The sequence below is a fragment of the Amblyomma mixtum genome, chromosome 1, assembly GCF_055824585.1.
Source record: "Amblyomma mixtum isolate Tamu chromosome 1, ASM5582458v1, whole genome shotgun sequence".
In the NCBI taxonomy this organism is placed as follows: domain Eukaryota; kingdom Metazoa; phylum Arthropoda; class Arachnida; order Ixodida; family Ixodidae; genus Amblyomma; species Amblyomma mixtum.
This window is the reverse complement of record NC_143012.1, coordinates 174,850,973-174,876,672: the sequence shown is the minus strand read 5'-3', so window position 1 is coordinate 174,876,672 and position 25,700 is coordinate 174,850,973. Positions and strand designations below refer to the sequence as shown.

Below are 25,700 nucleotides of genomic sequence, written 5' to 3'. Positions count from 1 at the left end.
ACGCTGATTTCGGGGAATTGCCGCTGGACCACGAAGGGTGCCCGGTGATCTTGATGCTCGGCTGGCATGACCACCCCGCCTGTACGAACTGTCGTGCGGTCATCACGTACCCGCTATGCTCGCGTAAACTTCGTTAAGAGCATCAATGGAAAGTCGTTGAGCAACCATGAGCCAACGTTTAAGGAGGATGGGATGTCGAAACCTTCTTTATCCTCCATCTCTACGCACCCAACCGTTATAATCATGCGTCATAATAGCGTTGGCTGGGCGAAGGGGTAAGCTCCTTCATGGGAGCAAGCTCCCTCTTAATAGAAACTGAAGCAGGCATGGAAGTGCCACTGGTACGGCTACACGGAATTCCGCAAAGCCGGTGAGAGTCTCTTCGAGATCTGGTCAGCTTCACGAGTGATTTTGGCCGCACACTCTCGTCGTCTCCCGTGGCAGGCGCACGGAAGATCCGTCGTGCTCTGCCGCCGGACTTCTGGTTCCGGGCAGCGAAGCGACCGGAGGAAACGCACGCTCTCTTCGTGTCCTCCTGCGAATGTGCGGAGATGGCTTTTCCTCTTTTCCCCGTGAATGCGGCGCGCACAAACGCTCGCCTACGATGCCACCGAAGTCGCTCCCCTGCCCCAGCCGGTAAGACGAAACCTTTCTTACGTAGCCTTCTAGTTCCGAGGAGTGCCTCGTTGATGTTCAGTAGCTAGCTGGTCCGCACTGCATCATTTCTGCTTTGTTTTTCTCGAGCGCGGACCCGTCCGCGGTTAGTAGGTGATACGCCGCAACCGCGTAGTAGGAGTGGGTGGAAGACCGACCCCGTATCCCCACAAGATGATGCAACCAGTTAATGCCAAATGACATTGCATGAGTGCATTAACACTTCTTTTTGGGCGATTTGGTGCATACTTGATTTGAAGAAAATAGCGCCAGAGCATGCAAACCACGAAAAGACAAGGACGAGACACAAAGACACAAGCTTTGTGTCTCGTCCTTGTCTTTTCGTGGTTTGCATGCTCTGGCGCTATTTTCTTCAATCTTGCATGAGTGCATAAGAGATAGTGACACGTACCGCCAAACAACCATCCTTGTACAAAAAAGTGTTAATACTTAATTTCAGTGCGACACTAATATGCATTGCTTTCGAAATCAAGCTTCAGAGATTAAAATAAGGCTCTGAGCGGTGCACGACGTTCTCCTCCATAACTAAGTTACGCGGCCATTGGGACACAAAGTAAGGCGATAATTGCTACTATCAAGCACCCAGTTAACTAAAATTCACTAAGAATCTTCATGATGTTTATAAATATGTTTATAGTGGATGCTAAGAGGGAGTCATATTCCAATACATTTATATTTTGTAGAATATCACCAGCAGGCATGTGCTGCGAGATATTCGCGTCCAAATCTTCAGCTCGATCCGCGTCATTGCGCATGCAAGGCGGTGAGGATCAGCGAGAAACTCGCCCCTGCGTGACGCGGCGTGCCGTCTGCCAACGGCAGATGAAGGTAATAACCGTTTTCGTTTATCGAAAGGGAAGAAACGCCCGGCGCAACACCTGCGTCACCCTACGGAGGAGTTCTGCACCGACTACCACCGCCTTGCTTGCGTAATTACGTCAAATCAGTGGAAACTTTGGGGGCGAGTATCTGTGAACACACATGGTATAGAAGAATTCTATCAAACGGTGCAGTCTAGAAAAGTGCCCGCCTGCATGTTTACAATATAAATTTTCAAGCTAGCCACAGTGGCTAAAGAAGTTCATTTATATAGATTAGTTAATGAGTTAACAGTTAACAGTTAATGAGTTAACAGTTAGCTTAGTTAACAGGTATCTCATTTTGTGTCCCCGCAGCCGCATAACTTATGTGTAGAGGCGGTTTTCATGCACGCCTCATGGCCTAATGTTTACAAATCTGTAAAAATTAATTCTGAACACCGAACACCCTGCATATAAGCAGGTTGGGGGAGCCTGTGTGTGCGCTACAATGTGGCACAGGCAGCCACCTTGAATTGTAGAATGATACAAGTTGACTGCGGGCCACTCTTTGACAAGTCTAAAATCGTACAAATGTATCAAGCAAGCAAACAACATTTTCTGGCAACCAGGCGTCAAGGCGTGCACTGATGATTACTCGTGCGCAGCGCTTCATAGTGCGATGTAATCGCCGACTCTCAGTGCAGATCTTTAGTACTGAAACGTCCGTTTGCCAATAAAACCCTCGCTTCTTTCTACCTTGTTGTATTTGCGCTACACGTATTGAGAAGTTAGTTAAAACTAGTAGAATTACACACCTTAGGGACGCGTTCTCCTTTCCACCTCGTTCACAGTAGCTGCGGTACGACACATACCAGCAAACGTCACAAGTCCCACCTGTCGCAACTCAGTAGCGTCAAATTACCGTAGTAGGCCTTAGGAAACTTGTGTCGAAAACTCACCAGGCTCGAGACTTGGATTCTCAGTGTTTTGTACACGCATAAGCTCGATGACTTGAAGGATATCAAGGAGTATGACGTCTGCAAAGCCGAGACCAAGGTTTCCAGCGCCATTTCTTGAGACTTACTCTCAATGCTCTCCAAGTTCAGTTCGAGGCTGTGTACGCGGCGGCAAAGCCAGTCGCAAAGCAGCTTCACGTCGTCCTCATCCACGGAGAAACCTGTGAGTGAACGTCGAAGTAAAGGGTTGAGTACGTCCTCTTGCCACGAGACCAAGCAGTGCTGAAAGTTGTAGGGAGCACTTTTTCGGTTATACTGGATTTATAATAGTGCGGCGGTCACACTGTTCCACAACAACGTTGCATCACAAGAATCTTTCCTTCGTGTGTTAAACGCGCCATTGAGAATTACACTCCTCATGCCACAACATTTTCGAACTCGCAGAACCTGAAGACTGCCGGCCTCCTTACGTAGAGAACTGTGCATTATCCCGGGACGTTAAAGTCGCTAAGTTATAGCAGAGAAAGTTTCTGCCAAGCGTTCAACCGTCCGTTTCGAGCGGCGGCACTCGACAATCGCCGTTTTGTCCATGTCCGCCAAGTGAAGACCCGTTATCCTCTGCCGACAGCGTCTCTTGTACCATGCAATGAACAAGAGATTTGAACAGAGTGTGCCTCTGCAGTGCAGAGCTTCCAGCCTTGTAACGTTTTAAGGTTGGTTGGTTGGTTTATGGGGTTTAACGTCCCAAAGCGACTAAGGCTATATGAGAGACGCCCTAGTGTAGGGCTCCGGAAATTTCGACCACCTGGGGTTCTTTAACGTGCACTGACATCGCACAGTACACGGGCCTCCAGAATTTCTCCCCCAAAGAAATTCAACAGCCGCGGCTGGGATCGAAGGGACCGAACCCGCGTCTTTCGCGACAGCAGCCGAGCACCATAACCACTGAGCCATCGCGGCGGCTATAACGTGTTACGATCTCTCATCCCAACTATTCTATACGACGAAGACACCTTGGTGCACGTATCAGTTGGCTTCGCAGTTCAATCGTCTTTAGGGCACGCAAAACAAGAATGGTGTGTTGCGGACCATAAAACTCGCAATGGCACCGCACTGGCCGAGTGAAGGGCCGAGGTGTGCAGTGCGGAGAAAGAAAAATGGCTGAGGCTTAACTTGGTTAAGCCTCGAGAATGCGAAGCATCATCGTGTCGCGTAATTTGGAGGCGCACAACCACAGCGACGGCGCGATGTGGGCCCCCGTTTCTCCACTGTCGTGACGTCATCGTGTCACGTGGTGTGACGTCATGTATCACGTGATTTGGAGGCGCACAATTACAGCGACGGCGCGAGGTGGGCCCCCGTTTCTCCACTGTCGTGACGTCATCGTGTCACGTGGTGGGACGTCATGTATCACGTGATTTGGAAGTGCACAACCACAGCGACGGCGCGAGGTGGGCCCCCGTTTCTCCACTGCCGTGACGTCATCGTGTCACGTGGTGTGGCATCATCGTGTCACGTGATTTGGAGGCGCACAACCATAACGACGGCGCGAGGTGGGCCCCCGTTTCTCCACTGTCGTGACGTCATCGTGTCACGTGGTGTGACGTCATGCATCACGTGATTTGGAGGCGCACAACCACAGCGACGGCGCGAGGTGGGCCCCCGTTTCTCCACTGCCGTGACGTCATTGTGTCACGTGGTGTGACGTCATGTATCACGTGATTTGGAGGCGCACAACCACAGCGACGGCGCGAGGTGGGCCTCCGTTTCTCCACTGTCGTGACGTCATCGTGTCACGTGGTGTGACGTCATGTATCACGTGATTTGGAGGCGCATAACCACGGCGAAGGGCTGAAGTGGTAGCTAAAGTAGTATGCCTCGCATAAAAAGAACTACAGCACTTTTTGCAGAGAGTAAACTCAGGAACCGCTCATAGCCGCCGCGGTGGCTCAGTGGTTATGACGCTCGGCTGCTGTCCCGAAAGGCGCGGGTTCGATCCCGGCCGTGGTGGTCGAAATTAGATGGAGGTGAAATTCTAGAGGCCCGTGTACTGTGCGATGTTAAAGAACCCCTGGTGGTCGAAATTTCCGGAGACCTTCACTACGGTGTCCCTCATAGCCTGAGTCGCTTTGGGGTGTTAAACCCTGATAAACCATAAAACCAGAAACCGCTCATTCCTTTAGTTCTTGTGTTTACGTTTGAATTAGTACAAAATACCCAGGAAATACGCGAAAACTCGACCCTAGTATGAAAAATCACAAGAATTGTCGCTGACAGCTCTGGCAAATGATTGGTTTATTTATTGGTTTATGGGGGTTTAACGTCCCAAAGCGACTGAGGCTATGAGGAACGACGTAGTGAAGGTCTCCGGAAATTTCGACCACCTGGGGTTCTTTAACATGGACTGACATCGCACAGTACACGGGCCTCTAGAAATTCGCCTCCATCGAAATTCAGCCACCTCGGCCGGGGTCGCACCCGCGTCTTTCAGGCCACCAGCCGAGTGCCGTAACCACTGAGCCACCGCGGCGGGTCAACTCTGGCAAATGAAATGCCTGGCAGAAGGAAGGAGCCACGCAGCGGTGCTTGGTATGCGCTTCTGCTCACAAAAGAACCCCTCAGAGGTATTGTTACAAACGGTACCTTACAGGTGCGCATTTTTGTTTTTTTGTACGGACCTCAAATCACGCAAGTGCCACAATAACAGTGTGGTCGTGGTCAAACACACGGCTCTAGGAAACGTTTTAAGCGATATCAAAAAAAAGTTTACGTGGTGTTGCAAGTAATTAGTGCCAACAAATCCGAGGACTGAATTGGGAACAGTTGGGGATAAGAGTTAATGGAAAATACCTAAATAATCTCCGATTCGCAGATGACATTTCCTTGCTGAGTAACTTAGGAGATGAACTGCAAAGCATGAGTTAGACAGGCAGACTAAAACGATGGGTCTAAAAATTAACAGCCAGAAAATCAAAGTACTGTTCAACAGTCTCGAAAGCGAACAGCAGTTCACAATTGGTAGCGAAGTGCTGGAAGTGGTAGGGAAATACGTCTCCTTGGGGCAGGTAGTGGCCGCTGATCCGGATAGTAAGAGGGAAATAACTAGAAGAATAAGTTTGGGGTGGAGTGCATATGACAGGTTTTCACAGATCATGAATGGCTGTTACCAATATCCCTCAATGCAAAGTATACAGCAGCTGTATCTTACCGATACTCACCTATGGAGCAGAAACGTGGAGGCTAACAAAGAGGGTTCAGCTTAAGTTAAGGACAACGCAGCGAGCTATGGAAAGAAAAATGATAGGTGTAACGTTAAGAGCTAGGAAGCGGGCGGAGTGGGTGAGAGAACAAACGCGGGTTAATGACATCCTAGTCGAAATCAAGAGGAAGAAATGGGATTGGGCAGGGCATGTAATGCGGAGGCAAGATAACCGCTGTTCCATAAGGGTAACAGAGTGGATTCCAAGAGAAGCCAAGCGCAGCAGGGGGCGGCAGGAAGTTAGGTGGGCGGATGAGATTAAGAACTTTTGCGGCGATAAGGTGGCCGCAGCTGGAAAATGGCAAGGTTAATTGGAGAGGCATGTGAGTGGCCTTTGCTGTGCAAATGGCGTAGTCAGGCTGATGATGATGAGTACCAAACAATGCAAGTTTTCGGTACTCAATCGAAATTTGTGTTCAGTGCGCCAGGAGAAGTAATATTCACTGCAGGTAAATGTTGCATATATTTACCATGTATAAAAAGTGATTGGAAATATGGCGGGGGAAACGGGAGAACAGGCCAGTTAAATCATACATCCGAGGACGGGAACAATTTACTCAAAGAAATTGTCCACCTCAGTGCCGCGCATATCAAAACTGCTAAAGCCAATGCCCAGGGGCATTTCAGAAATATGAAAGAAGTAACTGAATTATTGTCAGGAGATTTGCACGGATAAGCCTCATGCGATTGGAAGGGGATACGAGTCATTGGAGGAAGCTAAAATAGAGCTCGTCTTGTCGCAGTCGCTATTCGAGATATAATTCCTACGATATATACGCATGTTAACGTACACTCACTATTTATCGTGAGCTCCTCTATACTTGTGCTCTGGATGATGCCTTCGATGATTGCATGCGCAGTGGAGTGCGACGTCGGGAAATTCAAATCAAGTTTCCGTAAGCTGCGTGCCGTGGGCAGGCAGGCGGCCAGGACCTCCGCTGCTCGCTGGTCGGGGGCTCGTATTTCAGTGTTGATTTTGAGCGAGGCTAGGCGGTCTCTGGCGTCGTCCGCGAGGGGTCGGCACAAGTCGTGAACAGATGGGTAGCGATGGGACACTAAGGACGGCGGCTCGCGGGACAGGTGCTGTCCGCCGGTCAGCAGCTCGTTCCAGGTACGGATAGCCAGCGACGTCATGCGCTCGTCATCGGCTAACCAGCTGCGTCAAAAAAATGACGCCGTACTTGAAGAATCATCACATTTATGGTTTGCGCGTTCTTTGTTTAAAACATTGCTTATTCCTTCCGAAAGTCGGCTTCTGGCTATATACAAACATATATGTGGGTTACATAATTTAATACTGGGTTATTTATACCGGCAGATTTTGGTTTCAGTTTCTTAGTGCCGGGTTCTGTTATGGCATTACAATCATGAAAGAGCGACAAACCGGGCTGCTCGCGCGTGTTCCAAAAATGTGGCGATCAGAATGTTGTGTCGTCTGCTGTTGTGTATTCGTGCTCCACCAATGTCGTTCGAAGTGCCGACAAACCAAGTGTCCCCCTTGGGTCGATCTCAGTGGGCAGACCGCCTGCCAACGGGTATTCCGTGTTCGGTGTCCCACTTCGCCGACGGCGGCGCGATGGAAGGCGGTCGTCGCTGTCCTTTAGCCATGCTTTAGCATCTACGTTAATCTGAATCAGCGTTGAAGCAAAGTTCCGCTTTGCTGCAATCATTCGAGATAAATCTACTCTCACCTCGCGTCACTAAGTGATAAGGCCGCGTACCGGCAGATTTGAGCATAAACAAGGAAACATTAGAAAACTTCTTGACAATACACACATAAATTCACACATTTTTGAATAGAATACAATGAGTGCCTAAAAGTGTTAAATCATTTTATCCTTGTTATCGTTTTACGCTTTCCACATTGCTAGGCGGGCCGGGTGACACCACCAAGCACCGGTCGGTGCTTCCCGCTCATAGTGTGTGCATTCTGCGCTATAACCATTACTTGATTTTAGGTCAGTGTTTCCGAAGCTACACACCATGACTATTTACGTTCGCAAAAAAAAATAAAATGAATTCGCTCTATAATCGCATACATCACACACACGAACCCTTCGGACTCGCTAGGCAAGGTCGTCGTGGAAGGGGTCCTACGTCAAAAAAAAAAATGATCAGGCTAGTGTTTACTGCTAGTAGCAACCACAGTTACCAGCAGTAGAGCAGTTACCATCAAAATAATATTTAATGTAACTGCTCTTTCCACTCGAGTGTAATACACTGTAAGGTTGGAACACGCGCAGCTATTCAGGTTGTCGTCTCATCGCCGTGAAGGTTTCGCTCGGCAGTCGATATGAAAAAAAAAGTCGTAGCGCTTTAACGCAGTTAAACGAGTAAACGTGCGAAAAAGTATGTTCAGGCTTCGCCTCTTTTGTTGGCATCTGCATGTGCTCGCAACCGCTTTTCTCGCGCTTCATCTTCACAGCCCTCTCTCCGCAGCTGGCTCTACGCCCTCCTCCCATTGGCTACAGCTGGCGCGACGTTCCTCCGAACTTGCCCGAGCTTACCCGAGTTACTCCGATGGTTCACAGAAGATTTTTGTTTCGAACCGCGTTAAGTAGTGCTTTCCCACAAAAAGATCGGACAACCATCCACCGACCGTTGGCCATGCTGGGGTCGTTATCTGTCTAGTGTGAAAGACCGGTGCTACAGCGACGTGGCCTGCCGATCTGCCCGTCGATCGCCGTCACCTTTCAGTGACATCTCGGGTGCATTCACTGTTGTCATCGCAAGGCTCTCCCCCTCTCCAAATATCGCGTCAGCGATGAGTGTCGATCGCGATAACAGTATTGACACTTTGGAACACAATTAAACATATATATTTTGAATGCCTGTGGTATCCAGTACTTCGCCATAAGGGTCGCTGCTAATGCACGAATCCCAAAGAAGCCTTTTTATAGCTTCAAAATATGGTGCCTCAACATATTTAACTAGAATGCTTATACATATGTCGGTTGTGCGGGCTGTAGAGTCAAGTATCACGCACAGCGAAATTTATCTTCAAGGGGTGCTCAAGAATAAGAGTGTGCAGATTACTTTAACAACCGGCGCTTAAGGGGAAAAAAGGCGTTAAAGGAAGAGAGACAATATGCTACCATTAGGTATTATATATCACGACTGAAAATCGGTCTTGTCTTCTGGGAAGTGGTAAAAGGCACAACGATTTGGAGCGGAGAAAATATAGTTGGCCTAGGCAGACGGCCGTTAGAAACAGCCCTTAGAAAAAAGTACCTTACTTTTGTGAGCTTCGCAGAGGTAAAAAGAAATTGCTCCTTGAGGAAAGCAAATATTGTCTCATTGTGCTGATATTTTGGGCAACCTAAAGAATGAAATCTGAAACCACTGCAGGAGTAATTGAGAAGGATACAAGTCATGTTACCAACCTTTGGAGAACCATTGGAACTTGACAGCTACAAATGTCCTGTGTTTTATGGTTTTACGTTTAGGGAGAGTTGGTACTTCATAACTACATAATTAAATGGAAAGCGCGAACTTTGACAAAACGGGGCCAAAAAAGGATACGAACATGTTCATTTTGAAGCACACAAGAGGATTTAAACAAGAACGCCACAGGGGGAAGGGGGGCAGGCAATGACGTTTTCAGTGGTAAGGATAGAAAAGAACGGGTAGGTGAGCGCCCTGTCTATCGCAATGGCGAAGAGAATGCTGGTATCCAAAACCAAACAGCCGAGAAATGAACCGAGAAAATATTCCGAGCACACCGTCCATGCGATACCAGGAAGAAAACGTCAGTGTTTGTGCCCACTTACGCCCTTTTGCGATGCTTTTAACTTCCTTAAAAAAAAAAAAACTGCATGCAAGCGCTTGTCGCGTTCCCACTCTGCTTTCCTCGCATTCTGCTAAAGCTAGTGCTGTCCCAATACATATTAATAGCTGCACTGAAAACATTTTATGGAATAGCAGGATATGTGCGTGGTTTGATTTCATGGAACTTAACGTCCCAAAGCGATTCAAGTTATAAGGGCCGCCGTAGTGCAGGCCTCCGGAAATTTACACCACCTGGGGTTCTTTAACGTGCACAGACATCGCACAGTACACGCGCCTCTAGAATTTCGCCTCTATTGAAATGCGACCGCCGCGGCTGGGATTGAACCCGCGTCCTTCGCATCAGCAGCCGAGCGCCATAACCACTGTGCCACCGCGGCGGCAAAGGTACGAAAATTGCTGCGATGAGGCTTAACAGTATGAGACTCCCGCGCTGTGTTTTTCTCCCTCTACGTGCAGTAATTCCTACGCGACTCACACGGCTCAAAGGCGGTTGTTAGGACGCATCGTTTGTAGTCACCTTACGAACGACTTTCATTCCATTGGTATGGGCAAGAAAAGAACACTTACCAGCCGACTGTCAGCTTTGGACCAGCGCCCGTCTTCACGAGCGCTTGGTGGAAGGACTGCAGGTCCTGGAATTGAACGGAGTCAAAGTGTAGCTCGATGAGGGACGCGCAGTCGCGAGCTGCCATGAGGACTCCTTCAATCTCGCATCCGGAAAAGTCGTACTGAATGGCGAGCCGACGCAGCGATGTCGCCTTTGAAATGCCTTTCACGAGGTTTTGAGCGTGCAATCGGAGTCGCTGTTGTTCCTGAAAAGTGGCGGAAAAGAAAAAAATACGCGTGTTTCTGCATGCCTCATCAGGAAGCTGGGAAGATCTCGCAGCACAACCGTCGTCTATAATTATTGGGGCCAGCTATTCCTAGGAGAAGGGGTGTGTACAGATAAAATGGGGGCTGTCCTTTTCCCGATTACTCGAGGTCGGCCTTTCAACAATGCCATGAATTTAAGAATTTTGCTTCCATCAGATTTTTATCAGAGTTTTTTGTATGCAGCAGTAAGACACCTGATTTGGTTCTTTTGTCAACCCTGCCGTCGTGAACTTTCAAGGATCGACTGATCCCTCTTCTGTCCCTTAAAGTTTAAAAATGTTAAAGATAGTTGCAGAAAACTTTCCAATATTGTTTTCTTAGAACGTTGTTTATTGCCTAAGGGCATAAAGGGAGTTAAGATAAAAAAAGAAAAGGGGACAAATGAGTGAGAAAAGGCTGGCCTATCTAATGAAGGGGAGGGGGGAGCAGTGATATATGGACCCTGCGGCCGAGCAGTATTATGTCGATGGATTGTTCGGCGGGAGACCCGCTGCTGCCAGGTGCCGAATTCTCGTTGGCTGCCGCGCAGAGCAAACCCACAAGTGGTGAACATCTGCCTCAGTATTTTGGGAGTTGCAGGCAGGGCAACCTGGGCGGGGATGTAAGGGTTGAAATCGTGGCCACGTCCGAGTGACGGCAGAGTGAGGGCAACCCCGACCCGGATCCTCCGAAGCGCAGCCTCCTCCGCAGGAATAAGACCGCTGGGAGGGCTACCGCACACGGAGGGACGAGAGCACGTGTGCGGCGCCGTAGGTGTTCCTTTTTTGCGAGGAGTACAGCATCGAGGAACCGAGACATTATTGAAGGTAGGGTCGCCAGGTGATTTGGTTTAGTTTAGAGGGTTTGACGTCCCAAAGCGACTCAGGGTATGAGGCACGCCGTAGTGAAGGGCTCCGGAAATTGCGACCACCTGGGGTTCTTTAACGTGCACTGACATCGCAGAGTACACGGACCTCTAGAATTTCGCCTCCATCGGAATTCGACCGTCGCGGCCACGATGGAAGACGTACCTTTTGGGTCAGCAGCCGAGCGCCATAAGCACTGAGCCACCGCGGCGGGGTGGTCGCCAGGTGAGTTACAGAAACTGCACAGGTTTGTGAACACAGCAGATCGCGTGGGGGCCACTCAATTTGAGAGGGTTGCGGGATACGAGCGCACAGAAGTATTTTCTGGGAGATCTCTGGGCTGAGACTGACGCGTAGGAGTGGACGTGTTGCTTGAAGGGCCTCGGTGCGGATGACGATGTGAGCATTAGGGAGCAAGGTAACGGCGGCTACAGACTGAGGCGCGTGTTTGATAGCAACAAGCTCAGCACAGAAGGAAAAGGGAAGTTATGCGAAGTGAAACCTGGCCTCCTTGTTAAGTACAGGCTGGCAGGGACAGTAAACTGCAGCTGTCGTTGCAGAGTCCTGGCTGCCGGCATCAACATACTTCGAGAGCTGGCTTCTGTGGCTGTCATCAATGCCAGAGCAGGGAAGGTTCACCTTTTCTGAGTGTCAGTATGTTTCACGTAAGACTTTATACAATTTTTAAAAATAGGCTTTGAGTTAAGAGAGCGTTTTTTTCGGCACAGCATTGTCAGTGGTGTAGTACATGAAAACACAGCTAACACGTGCTAACTAGCAGGCTGGTTAACTAATATTGAATAATTAACTTTTTAACTGTTAGAGTTAGATTTCTTAATTATTGAGAGGCGTGTAGCTCACTGTAAGTAATATCCATATCATTTTTTAGTGTTCCGAAAATGCGGATACCCTCGGGGCTGTGGCTCAACAAATTTTGACTACATCGCACCAAAATACCCGCACTTTCGAGAAGCTTGCAAAAAAAGAAACCGGCCCAGTGCCCGTAACTAGTCAAAATAGCCAAAATTTGTTGGGCCACAGCGCCTAGGGTATCCGTATTCTCGGAACTATAAACCTTTCATGAATATTACTCATGGTGGGCTACACACCTCGGAGTAATTGAGGAGCCCGAGAGTAATAAGTAAAAAGTTTACTATATATTAGTTCACCAGCTCGTCTGGTGTATTACACTGTTGACAATGCTATGTCGAAAAAGCGCTGTTACAACTAAAAAAAAAAGCCTGTTTTGAAAAATTGTGCGAGGTCTGAGGTGACACACCCTGCATAATGATCGATCAGCGGAGCAGGCGGATATCTTGTTCCACTATTCGCTCGCGAAGGGACGATGCCGCATAAGATGAGGTTGGTCGACGATGATCAGTACGTTTGTTGTCGCTCAGGTGGAGAAAATTCAATGAAGGAAGAACTGCTGGCGGCTGAGGCAGTACGGTGCGCGATGAAGAAAGCCCGCAGAGCTCGTGGTTAGTACAACAGGTGGCCTTAAGGCTAAGAGTCACGTCGCTGATGCACCAGTTGATCTAGTGCGGAATATCGTTAATCCATGCCAGAATAGTGTAATTTTGCCCAAGAGTGATGATAGGAAACCCCTTTCACCATCTGAGGACGCCTCTGTAATAATGCATTTTCTGAGAACTTTTCCTTATCTACAGGAAGTATGCTGGCGCTATTTAATACCATAATTTTTCTACGATGACTTCTATTGTCGTTTACCTTGCCGGAGGTATGAAATTAATTGCCTCATTAATTTTTTAATCGTGTGACATTGACAACATCATGTCCAAGGTAAAACAAACCAAAGTGTATCCATCTATTTTTTGAAACACTTTTCCAGATTTAACAAGGAGTTGTGCCGAGGGTGCGCAAAAATCTGAAGGTAGTTCCCCTCCATAAATCAGGTAGCAAGTCCTCCCCTTTAAATTATCGACCCATATTGTTGACCAGTATGTCTTGTAATTTATTGGATTGAACATAATATTCCCCCATATAATTTCATAGAGCAGGTCGTTTTTTGCTTCTGTTAAACATTGTCTGCACCCTTCCGTCTCAGGAGAAACTCAACTGCCTCGTTTCATACAATCGTTACCTAAAATGCTAGATCGAAATTCCCATGCACACTGCATGCTTCCGATGCTTGATGAAATTAATCATAAGCTATTAATTATTAAACTTTCTGTACAGAACCTTGATCCTGTTTAGCTAAACTTGCTGGTATATTTTTTATTCAACGCTTTCAGTATGTCTGCATCAACAGAATTCTCCGTTAATCGAAGTACCGAAGTAACATCAGGCGTCCCCCAAGACTCCATTTTGGGGCTACTTTTGTTTGTAATATACAGGGTGTTTTTTTAACCTTTACGGATTTTTATTTTAAAACAGATGTATTGGTGCGGTACGTTGAGCTGGACTGTATAGCAAGGCTGAACATTATGAATTAGCTGAAATGAACTAAGAAATCATTTTTGATTTTAGGGGCAAGGTATGATGCGAAATTAATGGCCGTCAACATCGAAGTTGAACCCTGTTTTGAAATTTTGTTAATCGGCAATGTGGTTGTAAATACCGCTATGAAATGAAGTCAATGACGTAAATATGATATGAAATTAGGTGATAAATAATAAAGTGGTTTTAACAAAAAACGTGCCGCGGTCAGCACAGGGAATGTAAACCCGCCAGTCCAAAACCAAGACATTGCAAATATAAATACAAGAGGTGTGGTGAACAAAAACAGCGGAGCTGGCAGCCTTCCTTCTTGAACTCTTCCTCGACATTGTTACTATCAGGGGAACACGGCTGTACTCTAGTGTTGACAATAATTGGTTTGGTTTGTTGGGGTTTAACGTCCCAAAGCGACTGAGGCTATGAGAAACGCCGTAGTGAAGGGCTCCGGAAATTTCGACCACCTGGGGTTCTTTAACGTGCACTGACATCGCACAGCACACGGGAGTCTAGAATTTCGCCTTCATCGAAATTCAGCCGCTGCAGCCGGGATCGAACCCGCGTCTTTCGGGTCAGCAGCCGAGCGCCGTAACCACTGAGCCACCGCGGCGGGGCTGTTGACAACAATAGTTTTTTTTCCACCACATTACTCAGAATTTCGCAAGGGTTGATGCTCACATCGTGGAGGAGTCTCTTTTAACGAAAGAATGTATGCACATGTCTCCATTGCCCGCTGTCACTGACGTAAAGGCACTCTGGTGCAAAATTGAAACCCAACAGTGTTCTGTCTACGGGACAGTGTACCGTCCTCCAAATGCTGATTCTGAAGTGCTGACAAATTTTCGCGCATACATGCAGCGTCACTTACGGGACTGCAAAAGAAGTGTCTTGACCGGCGACTTCAATCTGCCTTTCTTAAATTGGTCTGTTCTCGAAAACCTTCAACGCAATGTTACATTTGATCAACCTCTTCTTGATACTGCGTTCGATTTTAGTCTAAAACAGATTGTTCAAAAGCCTAATCCTCTCACTTCGACCAGTAGCAGTATATTAGACTTGACGTTTGTCAGTGACACCTTCACATCAGATATAGTTTCTTATGAACTCACTCATAGAAGGTCTATCTGACCACAATGCTGCATTGTGCTTATTACCGCTATGCCTGCAAACGGGCGTAAACAATTCCGTATCACGTGTTTATGACGGGGCAAGAGCAGATGACGGGGATGTCTTCGAAATGATTTGTTTTTCATTTTCGAACTTCCAAAAACCGGCTGCTGATCCAAGGGTGACTGCAAATGAGCTCTGGTGTTTAAAACCTTGGTCGAGTGCTGTTTATCGTCTTATATACCCCAGAAGAGAAAGAACAAGGAAAGCACACACGTGAATAACTAGAGACATTATTTTGAGGCATACAATCGCGAGACTAAGGAAGCTCAAAAATAGATATCCTCTAAACAACTGCAGGGATATCATGCGGGCACTCAGTCGCACGTTAAGATGCACATTCAAACAATCTGACTTTAAATACGTAGCAATACACTTGTAACTTTATAAAAACTGCACATAATAAGTCTTGCCGTTATATATGAAATAAAAAGAGCCACAATAGTTCTTTACCGCCACGAGATACTTTACGCAAAGCACACTAATTAAATGACTATTAGAGCTCAGTGTTCATGACCGAGAGTGGCTTGTTACTAGAATTTGAAGTGCTATCTAGAACTCCTGCCGCTCTGGAAGATATAGCTTTATCGGAAAAAGGAATCTTTGCTCTACTTCTAAATGTTGGATGTAGAAAGCCTAGCGGCCCTGACAACATACCAAACGAGTTCTTTAGAAGGGGCTGAATGGAACGCGAAGTACTTGCGCCATATTTATGCGAAATCTTTAGATAGCGGTACTATCTCTTCTGATTGGAAAATTGCCCGAGTTATCCCGATCCGTAGAAGTAGTGATTATCGATGTTCTAACTTCAGGCCTAACTCACTAACGTGCACTGTGAGCAAAACTTTGCTCACAGTGCACACAAATTTTGCTCACAAAAAATGCGCTCTGTATATGTCGTGTATGTTCCTTTGTTCTGTCCCGTCGTCTTCGCGCAAGTACGTGCCCGTTCAAAATTTTGGAGCACATCATTTTGAAGCACACCACGAATTTTGTAGAAACTAGTAATTTAATTCACAGTCAGGAGCATACCTTTAGGAAGGGCGTATCCAGAATGACACAACTAATTGAAGCTAATCAAGATTTTGCCGTCACACTAGAACATCGGGGACAGGTAGAGGTGATATTTTGAGACTTATATAAGACATCTGATCATGTCTCACGCTCTAACCTTTCCTATAAATTGGTCAGACTTCTTTCTACTAATCAGATACCGAATTAGTTAACGAATTATTTGTCATGTCGTTACCGATATGTAATCGTGATATACTTATCACTCACATGCTTGAATGGAAGAAATATGTCTCGCATGTTACTAGCAAAGCCTTGTGTGCCCTCTATTCCTTGAAGCGGACGTTAAACACCGCCTCACTGACACAAAACTCCTTGTATACAGCTCACTAGTCCGACCGGTGCTCGCGTATGGCACAGCATTTTGCTTGTCACATACAAAGAAAAGTATGACTAATTTCGAAAATATTCAGCGGTGAGCAGTCAGATTTATTTGCAGCAAATACGATCGCTGCACTTCACCTCGAGAACTTCTGGCAGTGGCTGGTTTGCCCACAGATAGCAAGGGGGCTAAGTTCCTACATTTACAACTGTATCAGGTCTGCAATATTCTCCTCGAAACTGACTGTAGCAAGTATCCGTCTTTCTCAGGAATGAGAGATCAGGCAGAAACACGAGAGGCACCTAGAGGAATTTAGGCTCCACATAAACACATCTCGTTATTATTTGCCATATGAAATTTGGGAATGAAACTGTTTGCCCCAAGAACTTGGTAGATTCGCAATCTATCACCACATTCTTCAGCAATCTCAGTATCTGTCTCACAACTCGGTGGACACCAGAACCGCGCCTGAAGGGAAGGGATGAAGGAGGTAATGAGAGAAGATATGTAACGCGGCAGCCACCCATTCGCACTGCATTTTTCGCACAGTCGTTTCCAATCCCGTTTGCGTCTATAATATCGGAAGTTAAGGCGAAAGCCTTACTAGCTGCATTACGAGAAAAGCTGGCGGCGTGTGTTTGTGTTCGTTAGTGTCCGTGCTCGCAGATATAAAATCTCTTCGGTGGCAAGAAAGTTTGATGTCATCAAGCGGCCGTACGCAGACGCACACAGCAAGCAGAACACTGCAATATCAGACCATTGCACTTATATGTTGAGACTGTAGGAAGGATGAAAGGGAAATTGCACGGGCCTGCCCACTGGCTCGGGCTGAGCCACACTCGCTGCCACGTGCAGACAGAGGAGTTGAAAGATGTGAGAGGGAAAAAATTCAGGGGGGCACTTTGTTGACCTAAAGTGCGGTGAGGCGAAAGCTTTTATCGCGGTGTTGCTGCTTGTGTCACTGATGTGTGGTTAAGATGTTAATTAAGTACACAGCTGTTGGTGAACCTTAAATGCTGGAGACACTGGAGGGCGTTTGGGAGGCATGCGTCTGATTCGACGCCTTTCTGCAACACTCTCCAGCGTCCTAACAAAGAGAAATACTTATGCGTTGGCAGGATGTAGCGTAGCCATGAGCACGCTCTGCTGCGGAGCGGAGGGATGGGTGCTTCGAATCCCATCGTGCACAAAGATTTGTTTTTTCTGGTCTGACTAGAAAAAGCGTGGCGATGAGGCATTGAAGGCTTTCGCCTTAATATTAACCGAGTCGGTGGGTCGTCCGTATCCACGGATTACTCCAAGGAGGCGCTGGCATCTTTTCATGATATTACAACTCATTACAAATTGGAAAGACAAATTTCAATCACCTGACAAAACGTTGGATAAGGCACAAGAGACCACCTGGAGGAGACTCCAAACGAGGTCCTTTCTTACCCCCTATCTATTATCAAAAATGTACCCGGATGACTATCCCCGAGTGCAGGTTGTCTGGCGAAACAGCCACGTATGACAACATACTATGGCAATGTAAAGAAGAACCTCCAAATGGAGGATCTAGTACGAATTCCTTCTATTGAGCGATGGGAGGCCGTGCTGGTCAGCTCGGACCCGGGCATTCAAGCCTTGGCCTCCGAGTGGGACGCTCAGGGCGCCGCCATCCATGGTTTGGTGGCCACCTAGCGCGGACCGTCTGCATCTGAATTTTAGACGGAATAAATGTTTTCCAATCCAAAATTAAAGAACAGACGCGCTTGGCAACAACCGTACCCGCCGAAGCGACGACGCCGGTTGTAAGGATACCGAAAGCCGCCACCGCCGCCGCAATGTTTCGGAAAGTTTTGGCCTCAGGTCGGCCGCGATTTCAGGACGATATTCACCTGAATTTGCAGAGGTGGAAGCTGACAACAATTCGTGATTAAATTTCTACAATTTTCACAGTGTGAAGCATCAAGCGCGTTCGAGCTGGAGGATGCTTTGATACTAAGAGGAAAGGCTTGCTTGGGACAGGTTGTTGAGAGAGGAAAGGCGTGGTAACTAGCTTACTACATATGAACGACATCAAGCACGAAGAGACGTAGGAAAAGAGGGAAAAGGTCTGCCATATACTATACTATGGTCTGCCAATAAACTCCACACCCATCTAACACTTGCACGGGTTAGGAAATATTTTTTATTAGTGACACGTCAGAGGCGGCGCAGAAATATTAAGCGACAAGGCTGTCCGAAGTTGCGCCGTAGTTTATTATACGTTCATTGGTAAATAACACATCGTTTAAGCCTTACTGATTCCTGCCGCAATACACAGAGCGAAATACCAGGTACCTCTCAACATTTTGTGCCTCTTTTTTGAGGGCGCGTTAATTAACCCTCGCACGCTTCAATGCTGCTGCCAAAACTCACCTTATTTTCCCAGTTTTTTCTCACTAGCCAATGGGACGTGGCACAGTTGATGTCCTCAATAGTGGTGGCGCTCGCAAGAAGCTTTGAGAGAGCCTTCGTATCCATTGCTCCTAGACTGAACTTCTCGACGCTCAATTTCTTCACAGTGTTGTTGTCCACAAGGGCCTCGAAGGCCAAGTTTGCCTTGCGTCGGTACTCGTGGCTGGTTGCACGTACCGTAAGCTCGGCCGGACCGGAAGGGTTAGCGAGCATCCGCTTGAAGCTTGCACCTTGCCTGTGTGCAGCAAATGAGGCGTCGACAGCGAGGCTGGAGATGCTGGCATTGCCGGTCAGGGCGCGAATAGTTGTTGCAACGAAGTCCACGGGCATTCCAAGGCCAGTCTCCTGCAGCGAAAAGGATTTACCGTCTGTTTCTGTTGCACGAGGACTATTGTATATCTTCGGGCTTAAGATGGCATCCCTCCCACTTTTCTGCTGCTTAGCATAGCTGGGGATCTGAAGCGTGTATGTGCTTGATGCTATATAATTTGGAGGCATTCTATGAAATATTTCTCATATACTTGCGCGATTGTAATCAGCTGCCGACACTTTCTCCGGGACCGATCTGTAACGTCTGGGACCGGCAAAATAATGTAGAAATTCAAGATCCCTAATATTTGAAATTCCAGATAGAGCAGGCAGCTTTTCTGGATAGTTCGTGGCGCTGCTCTCTTGTTGGCACCCAATACTGAAAGCAGAAGAAAAAAAGAATGAAACAAAAAAGCACAGGTGGTCATACGAAGTGAGAAGCGTTGCATTTTGAGCGAATTGCTACTGCATACTTTCGCAAATAATATCGCACGCAGAAGACAGGACACCAAAAGGGACACAAACAACTTCGACTGGATTTCATTGCGAAAATATATATATATATATATATATATATACAGGATCTCACTCCAGTTAGTCATTACCTCCAGTTAGTCAGTGTTAGTCATTATTTCGACCGCCACAAAATTTGCAAGCCTGTGCAGAAAGAACTGTCCTGTAAACCACGAGACTGCAAGATGCATATAAACCATCAAAAAAAGTTGGGTTTAGTTTATTGAGGTTTAATATCCCAAACCGACTCAGGCTATGAGGAACGCCGTATTGAAGGGCTCCGCAAATTTCGGACACCCGGTGCTCTTTAACGTGCACGGACATCGCACAGTACACGGGGCTCTAGAATTTCGCCTCCATCGAAATTCGGCCGCCGCGGCCGGGATCAAACCCGCGTCTTTCGGGCCAGCAGCTGAGCGCCGTAACCTCTGAGCCACCGCGGCGGGGCCCCAAAAGAAGTTTGTGGACTCCAAAGAAGGCTTAGTGTATCCGGTGCCTTTATCATGTAGGAAATGCTGTGCCGACCAAATTGTCAGATGCGTAAATGAGCGCCCGGCTGAAGTTTATCGCAAGGGCGCGCAAGGCAGTAATGGACACATGGCAATGCATTCTATTTCGTGGGAACAGTACGGTCTCATTCAATGGTTGATGGATTATGTACTCGCACAGGAATAACCTGACGCGAGAGATTGTCGACGTGAGGGAAATTCTTAGGTTTGTCCCTGGTTACTTGAGTGCGCCATGAGTATACTGGATAAAGAGATGAAGCTCTTGGATGGAGGACTGATATGAAAGAGTCACACTGCGTTTTCTGCAAGGGAGGCATTGAAGGTTTCTATTTTCCACGTCTTAATGATCATTTTGATTGTGAAAACATACATAATTCTAGTGATCAGAATAAAACGGTAGTTTGCCTGTGCTTGTCCCTTTTGATGTCCTGTCTTGTGCATGCGCAATTATTTCAAAAAGTATACGAAACGGTGCGATAAATCTGCGTTAGAATTAATGACACTACAATTCACTTGCGTATTGGTCACCTTCTGTATTTGAATTTTGTTTCACCGCTGCCTATTTCTTCTACTACTGAGTGGGCTTTTGATGGGTGGAGGTTTCTGGAGGAAGGTGGGTGGTAGTGCCAGAGATTAGAAACCAGACAGCGAAATAGGGCTGTATTGCGTTAGCAGTACAGCCGTATGGTGGCAGGCAAATGGCCACTGGCAAGGTTCTTGTGCAGTCATCCGGCACAGCCTAATGGCTGACAAGCGATCCGGCGAGCATTGACTGGTAGGAAAGTTTTCTGGATCTTCAGAATGTTGTGGTTTGGTGGGCAGCATGCAAGAAAGTTTTCAATGTGCCTGCAAAGACAACGTCATTGTATTCGAAAGGGGAGTAGTAAATACGAGCGATGGTTGTGATCAATACTGAATGCGTCACTTTGCAAGAACTTGAGCACAGACGGCTCCCCATACTTCGCCACCACGCGGCTGAATATAATAGAGGAGGCACCATTGGTCGAGCATAGGCTAGTGTAATGAAGTGTGCCGAGACTGTGGGAGAGGAGTATCGTTCCTTTGATCAACTAAGCACGCGGACTGGTCGTGATTTCAGGAAAGAAATTACCGCGCTTTCATTGTACTACCAGGGATCTATGCATTATTTACTGTGTAACTGCGGCTAACAAGGAAGATCTGTTATCCTTCAAGTGTTTGCGCTTTGCTGCCTAACGCGCTAATCGCCGGCATTCTAAAGATTGTGCCCCTGCAGGGCGGCGGCGGTGGAGCGGAATAGGCGACTGCAACGCTCCGAGAGCACCAGAGAAGCCTCCCGCCACCGCAAGCGGATTCCACGCATTGCGAACTTCGGTTTCCTGAAACAGATAGCGAAGACTCTCGTTCTGGGTCTCGTGCAGACAGGCGTTACGTCTGACAGCGCGCATAACGAGATCTGCCGTGCGCTGAAGTTGGTTCTTTCGCACTTTAGCGCGGCGTCGTGTGAGAGATGCGGCTACTTTTTCCGCCTGATCCTCATCAATTAACCCATATGTTCCTAAAATTCAGGAAATAAAAATTTCTGTAGAAACTTCCTTTCACTGACGGAGGTATATGTCTCGACAGCGACTTTTGAACCATCTTACCACGTAGGACACTAGGCCAATAACTGCACTACTTATTGTGTGTGGTAAAGCTCCAAACATCTGACATCAACTCTAATGTCACATTTCTCATTCGGAGTGGTGGTTGTCCCTTTATGGTACGATATTTTTTGCTGTTTTTCCGGGATCACAACTGAGTCGATGCGGCTCAATCTGCCCGCTTCATCCAGAAAAGACTGACGAATCTCTCTGAAGGCACACAATTGCGACGCTTGCACAGGAAAAGCTTAGAGCCTCTTGAACCCATGCTTGCCGGGAAGCTTCCGTACAATCAACTTTCCTTTCCGTGCTGTCCGTATATATATATATACATATATATATACAAATATATACATATATATATACAAATATATACATATATATATATACATATATATATACATATATACCGTATTTTCCGGTGTACAACACGCACCTTTGTATAAGACGCACCCGCCATATATGCAGGCTGTCATTGAAAAAATTGGTATATAAGACGCACCCGTGTATAAGACGCACCCCAATTTACCCAGTTAGGCTAGTGAGGCTTAATTAAACATGCTTATACGGCCATCGCAAAATGCACCGTACGTGTGAGAAGTTCTTAAGCAACGCTAAGTGATCGAAAAAGTCAACACTCACGTCATACCCGCCCACGTTTTAGCACAAAAGAAAAAAGAGCGAAAGAACTCTCTTTATGTCCATAACAATTTATTTTTACATAAAACCTTCAAAGTCTTCATCTTCGGATGCGCTATCGAAAAGGCAACGCGGCTGAAGCATTCTCTTCGCACTACGTACTTGCAAAGGGTGACTAAGAAAAAACATCGGCTTCTCTTGGCTTGTCTTGACAATGGCGAGAAGCGCGACTGTCGCCATCTTTTGGCATTTCACATTGCCTTTGCTTGTGGCCTCCTAAACGGCCGCGTCCCTAGCCGCGTGTTTAAGATCCCGGAAGTGGTAACCCCGCCGCATCATGATAAAGTTCACCTAGAAAAGTTGCGCATGGCGGTCCCCGTATTGAAGTATTAACCATGTTACAACCCCGTTATTGGTAGTAATATTTTTTCGGTGAAAGAAGCTTGAACATGAACCTGAGTAATTTCTGAACTCGCAAAAAAAACGGAAAATTCGCATATAAGACGCACCCTTGTATAGGACGCACCAGCAAAATTTTTGAAAAAAAACCGCGTCTTATACACCGGAAATTACGGTATATATATATATATATATATCCTTAACACACATCATCCACTAGCCCAATTGCCAAGCAGCGCTGTCGCTTGTGCGGCACGGTAATGAGCTGCCAATTGCTTGCAGTTGAAGTGGTGCTGCTAGTGCACGTTGTCGACAGATTTATAGGCTGTAGAGATGCGCCAGGTTGGACCCGGTTAAACGGCGTTGGCTGTAAGAACGACGCCAGCGCGAAAAAAAATTCACTTAGAAAATAAAGTGACCGTGTAGAAAATTTTGTCACCTCTTTCTGTGTTTAGTGTCACAAAATGAAATTTTTACCGTACCGACAAAACACTAAAGCCACAAATGATTTCCTTGCCTAAGGTCAATGCTGCATACCTTTTTCTCCGTACGTTTATCCGATAAGTACACAGCGCATAAAATTTGCGGTCTCTAAGTCCTCGTTGATCCGAACATTCCTCAGCTCAATAAGGGGGCACGTCGCTCTCGCAATATGTGATGCTAAAGGGATATTTGCGTTCTTTTTATCGTACTCTATGGAACTCACGCAATGCAGCAAAACTGCACATGTTGAAACAGTGTTCAAGCAGTCTTCTCAACAGTAACTAGCCGACGCATTGTACTGTGGCCAAGCTTGCTTGTGGAACGCAGTTTTTTGGTCTGATTGTAGCGGAAAAGAAACTGAATATTTTTATTGGAAGGAATGAAAAACGTCTTGACTATCGCACACTGTCTGTGGCACCAGGGGCTTTAGGAAAGCGTAACATGGTTATTTGTTCACTAATTTGCGAGCAGTGCTAAAAGCAGGTGAAAATATTACCTGTACAATGACGCCGACATCGATTATCTTAAGCTTCTTGAGGCAGGTGGTGGTAGCCAGGGCCCGCTCCCAGGCATCGAGCGGCGCACAATCTTCTCCAAAGAGCCCCAGGGCCTCTAGTGAGAGCTCACGCAGTTGCGACGCCACCAGGCGGCAAATGGCACCAAGGGCGCTAGATGTTGCTTCCCTGTTCATTTTGAAATCGCTCAAGTGGAGGGAGGTCAAAGATGGTGCTGTCTCCAGGGCATTGCAGATGACCTTATCGAAGCTGCTTCGAATACCCGGCAGCTGTGCGAACTGCAAGAACACCAGTCAGTTGTGTCGTTTTTAAAGAGAAATAGCGGTCAATTATCATGTTCTAAGAAATTAGCTAAGAACGTCGGCGCCCTTGCCCTTTTTGTGTCTACGGACCACGTAAAATCGAATGCATTTTAGGTAGGGTTGCAATTTAAGACAATTGCTGCTAATATAATTAAGAAAAAAAAGAGGCAAAAAGTAGAATGCATGGTCAGAGAAAGGACCCATGAAACGAGTTCTGTATATTGAGCTCTGTTTGGCGTTTTGCAAGCTTTGTTAGACTGTACCTTCCGTTACAGCAGTATCTAACTCGTTAAGCTCGCCTTGTCCGAATGGATACAATTTGCCGCGGTAGACAAAATTAACGTCTTCTTTCGAGTCCAATGCTGACATAGAAGCTGTGAGTCTGATCCAGCCATATCATGAATTACAGGGGCAATAACCATTACTGGTAAATATTTAGTTTATTTAGCACTGATAAACAGTTGTGCCTGCACAATGATTTCTTGTTGTGGCTTTGAGCCGGTGAAGCCAGTTTTTGGGCTGCGAAAATAAGCACTAAGATTTAGTCGACCACCTGTAATTGAAAACTGCGATTTTCTTGCCGCCTTGAGACACGGGGGGGGGGGGGGGTTTATGACTATTATGTTTTTTCCTCTCAGAAGATGTTTACGAGGCTCAGCGAATAAGCTTGCTAATTACAAAAACGTTAGCGGAAGAGCTAATGAGGGACTGCCATGGACTCAAAATTTACATTTTTTTGAGTGGACGCTATAGCCTTGGGGAAATTTTCATATTTGCAGGATTATCGATTGACCTAACCTTACTTTGCTTACTGGTTTGGTTTATAGGGTTTAACGTCCCAAAGCGACTCAGGCTATGAGAGACGCCGTAGTGAAGGGCTCCGGAAATTTCGACCACGTGGGGTTCTTTAACGTGCACTGACATCGCACAGTACACGAACGTCTAGAATTTCGACTCCATCGAAATTCGGCCGCCGCGGCCGGGATCGAACCCGCATCTTTAGGGTCAGCAGCCGAGCACTATAACCACTGAGCAACCGCGGCGACTTTACTTTGTTGAGAAACAGCGAAAGCTAAACTGCAAAAGTGAGAGCCCCCAGAAACGCGTCATCAGGTCGTCTAGATGTCACTTACCTGGACACAGTGGACGCATCGGTGTCTGGCCACAATGAACATGAACAGTATGGCCGCGTCATCGAATTCATGTCCTTCGCAGAGGTGCACTGGAACGTGGAAGTCACGCTCGATGCGTACGGCCACTTTCCCGGGGATGTTCTCAATCACCTCTGCGCCCACTTCTGCCAGCATCTCGTTGACTGCGGGAAGGATCTTGAGCAGGGCGCACACCTCGTTCGGGGCCTCGGTGCATCGGAAAAGATGTCGGCGAACGTCCCCGCTGAAGGGCGCTCGCGGTTTTGCAACGAGCGGATCTTCATACAGTTGGCGTGTGTAGAGGAGATTTAATCGTGCAGCAAAACCATTAATGCTGCTTTGAATGGATTTAAAATCCATCGCCACCTGAAAGTGGACGGAGAAGAAAAGAAATGTTCTTGTTTGTCACATAACCAGCTTGCTGGTATCGTGCGATCGTGTTGCGAGGTTTTCTCGATATATACTGGCTGCTAGCCACCAAGAATTACTTCGTCAGACTGCAAAATTGATGGGTCTTTCGAATTAGAGCGCAATATCTTGTCGCCCAGGAGCACATCTGTTCTCGATATAGTCCCAACCAGCATGAACATGTTTCCGATATCGGT

The 25,700-nt window shown here is 47.0% G+C and overlaps 1 protein-coding gene across 1 annotated transcript in view; it reads right to left on the bottom strand.

Annotated features, from left to right (window-relative positions):
- The window catches only part of LOC149369888 (uncharacterized), a 41,398-nt gene extending 15,943 nt beyond the window's left edge, over positions 1–25,455 (bottom strand). The window contains exons 1-6 of the mRNA XM_089579619.1: positions 25,078–25,455; positions 23,624–23,920; positions 18,615–18,998; positions 10,047–10,291; positions 6,488–6,846; positions 2,435–2,652 (exon numbers count right to left, since the gene is read on the bottom strand). Coding sequence (XP_089435745.1) covers positions 2,435–2,652; positions 6,488–6,846; positions 10,047–10,291; positions 18,615–18,998; positions 23,624–23,920; positions 25,078–25,455 — 1,881 coding nt within the window. The remainder of the gene's footprint in view (positions 1–2,434; positions 2,653–6,487; positions 6,847–10,046; positions 10,292–18,614; positions 18,999–23,623; positions 23,921–25,077) is intronic.
- Positions 25,456–25,700: the final 245 nt, after the last annotated feature.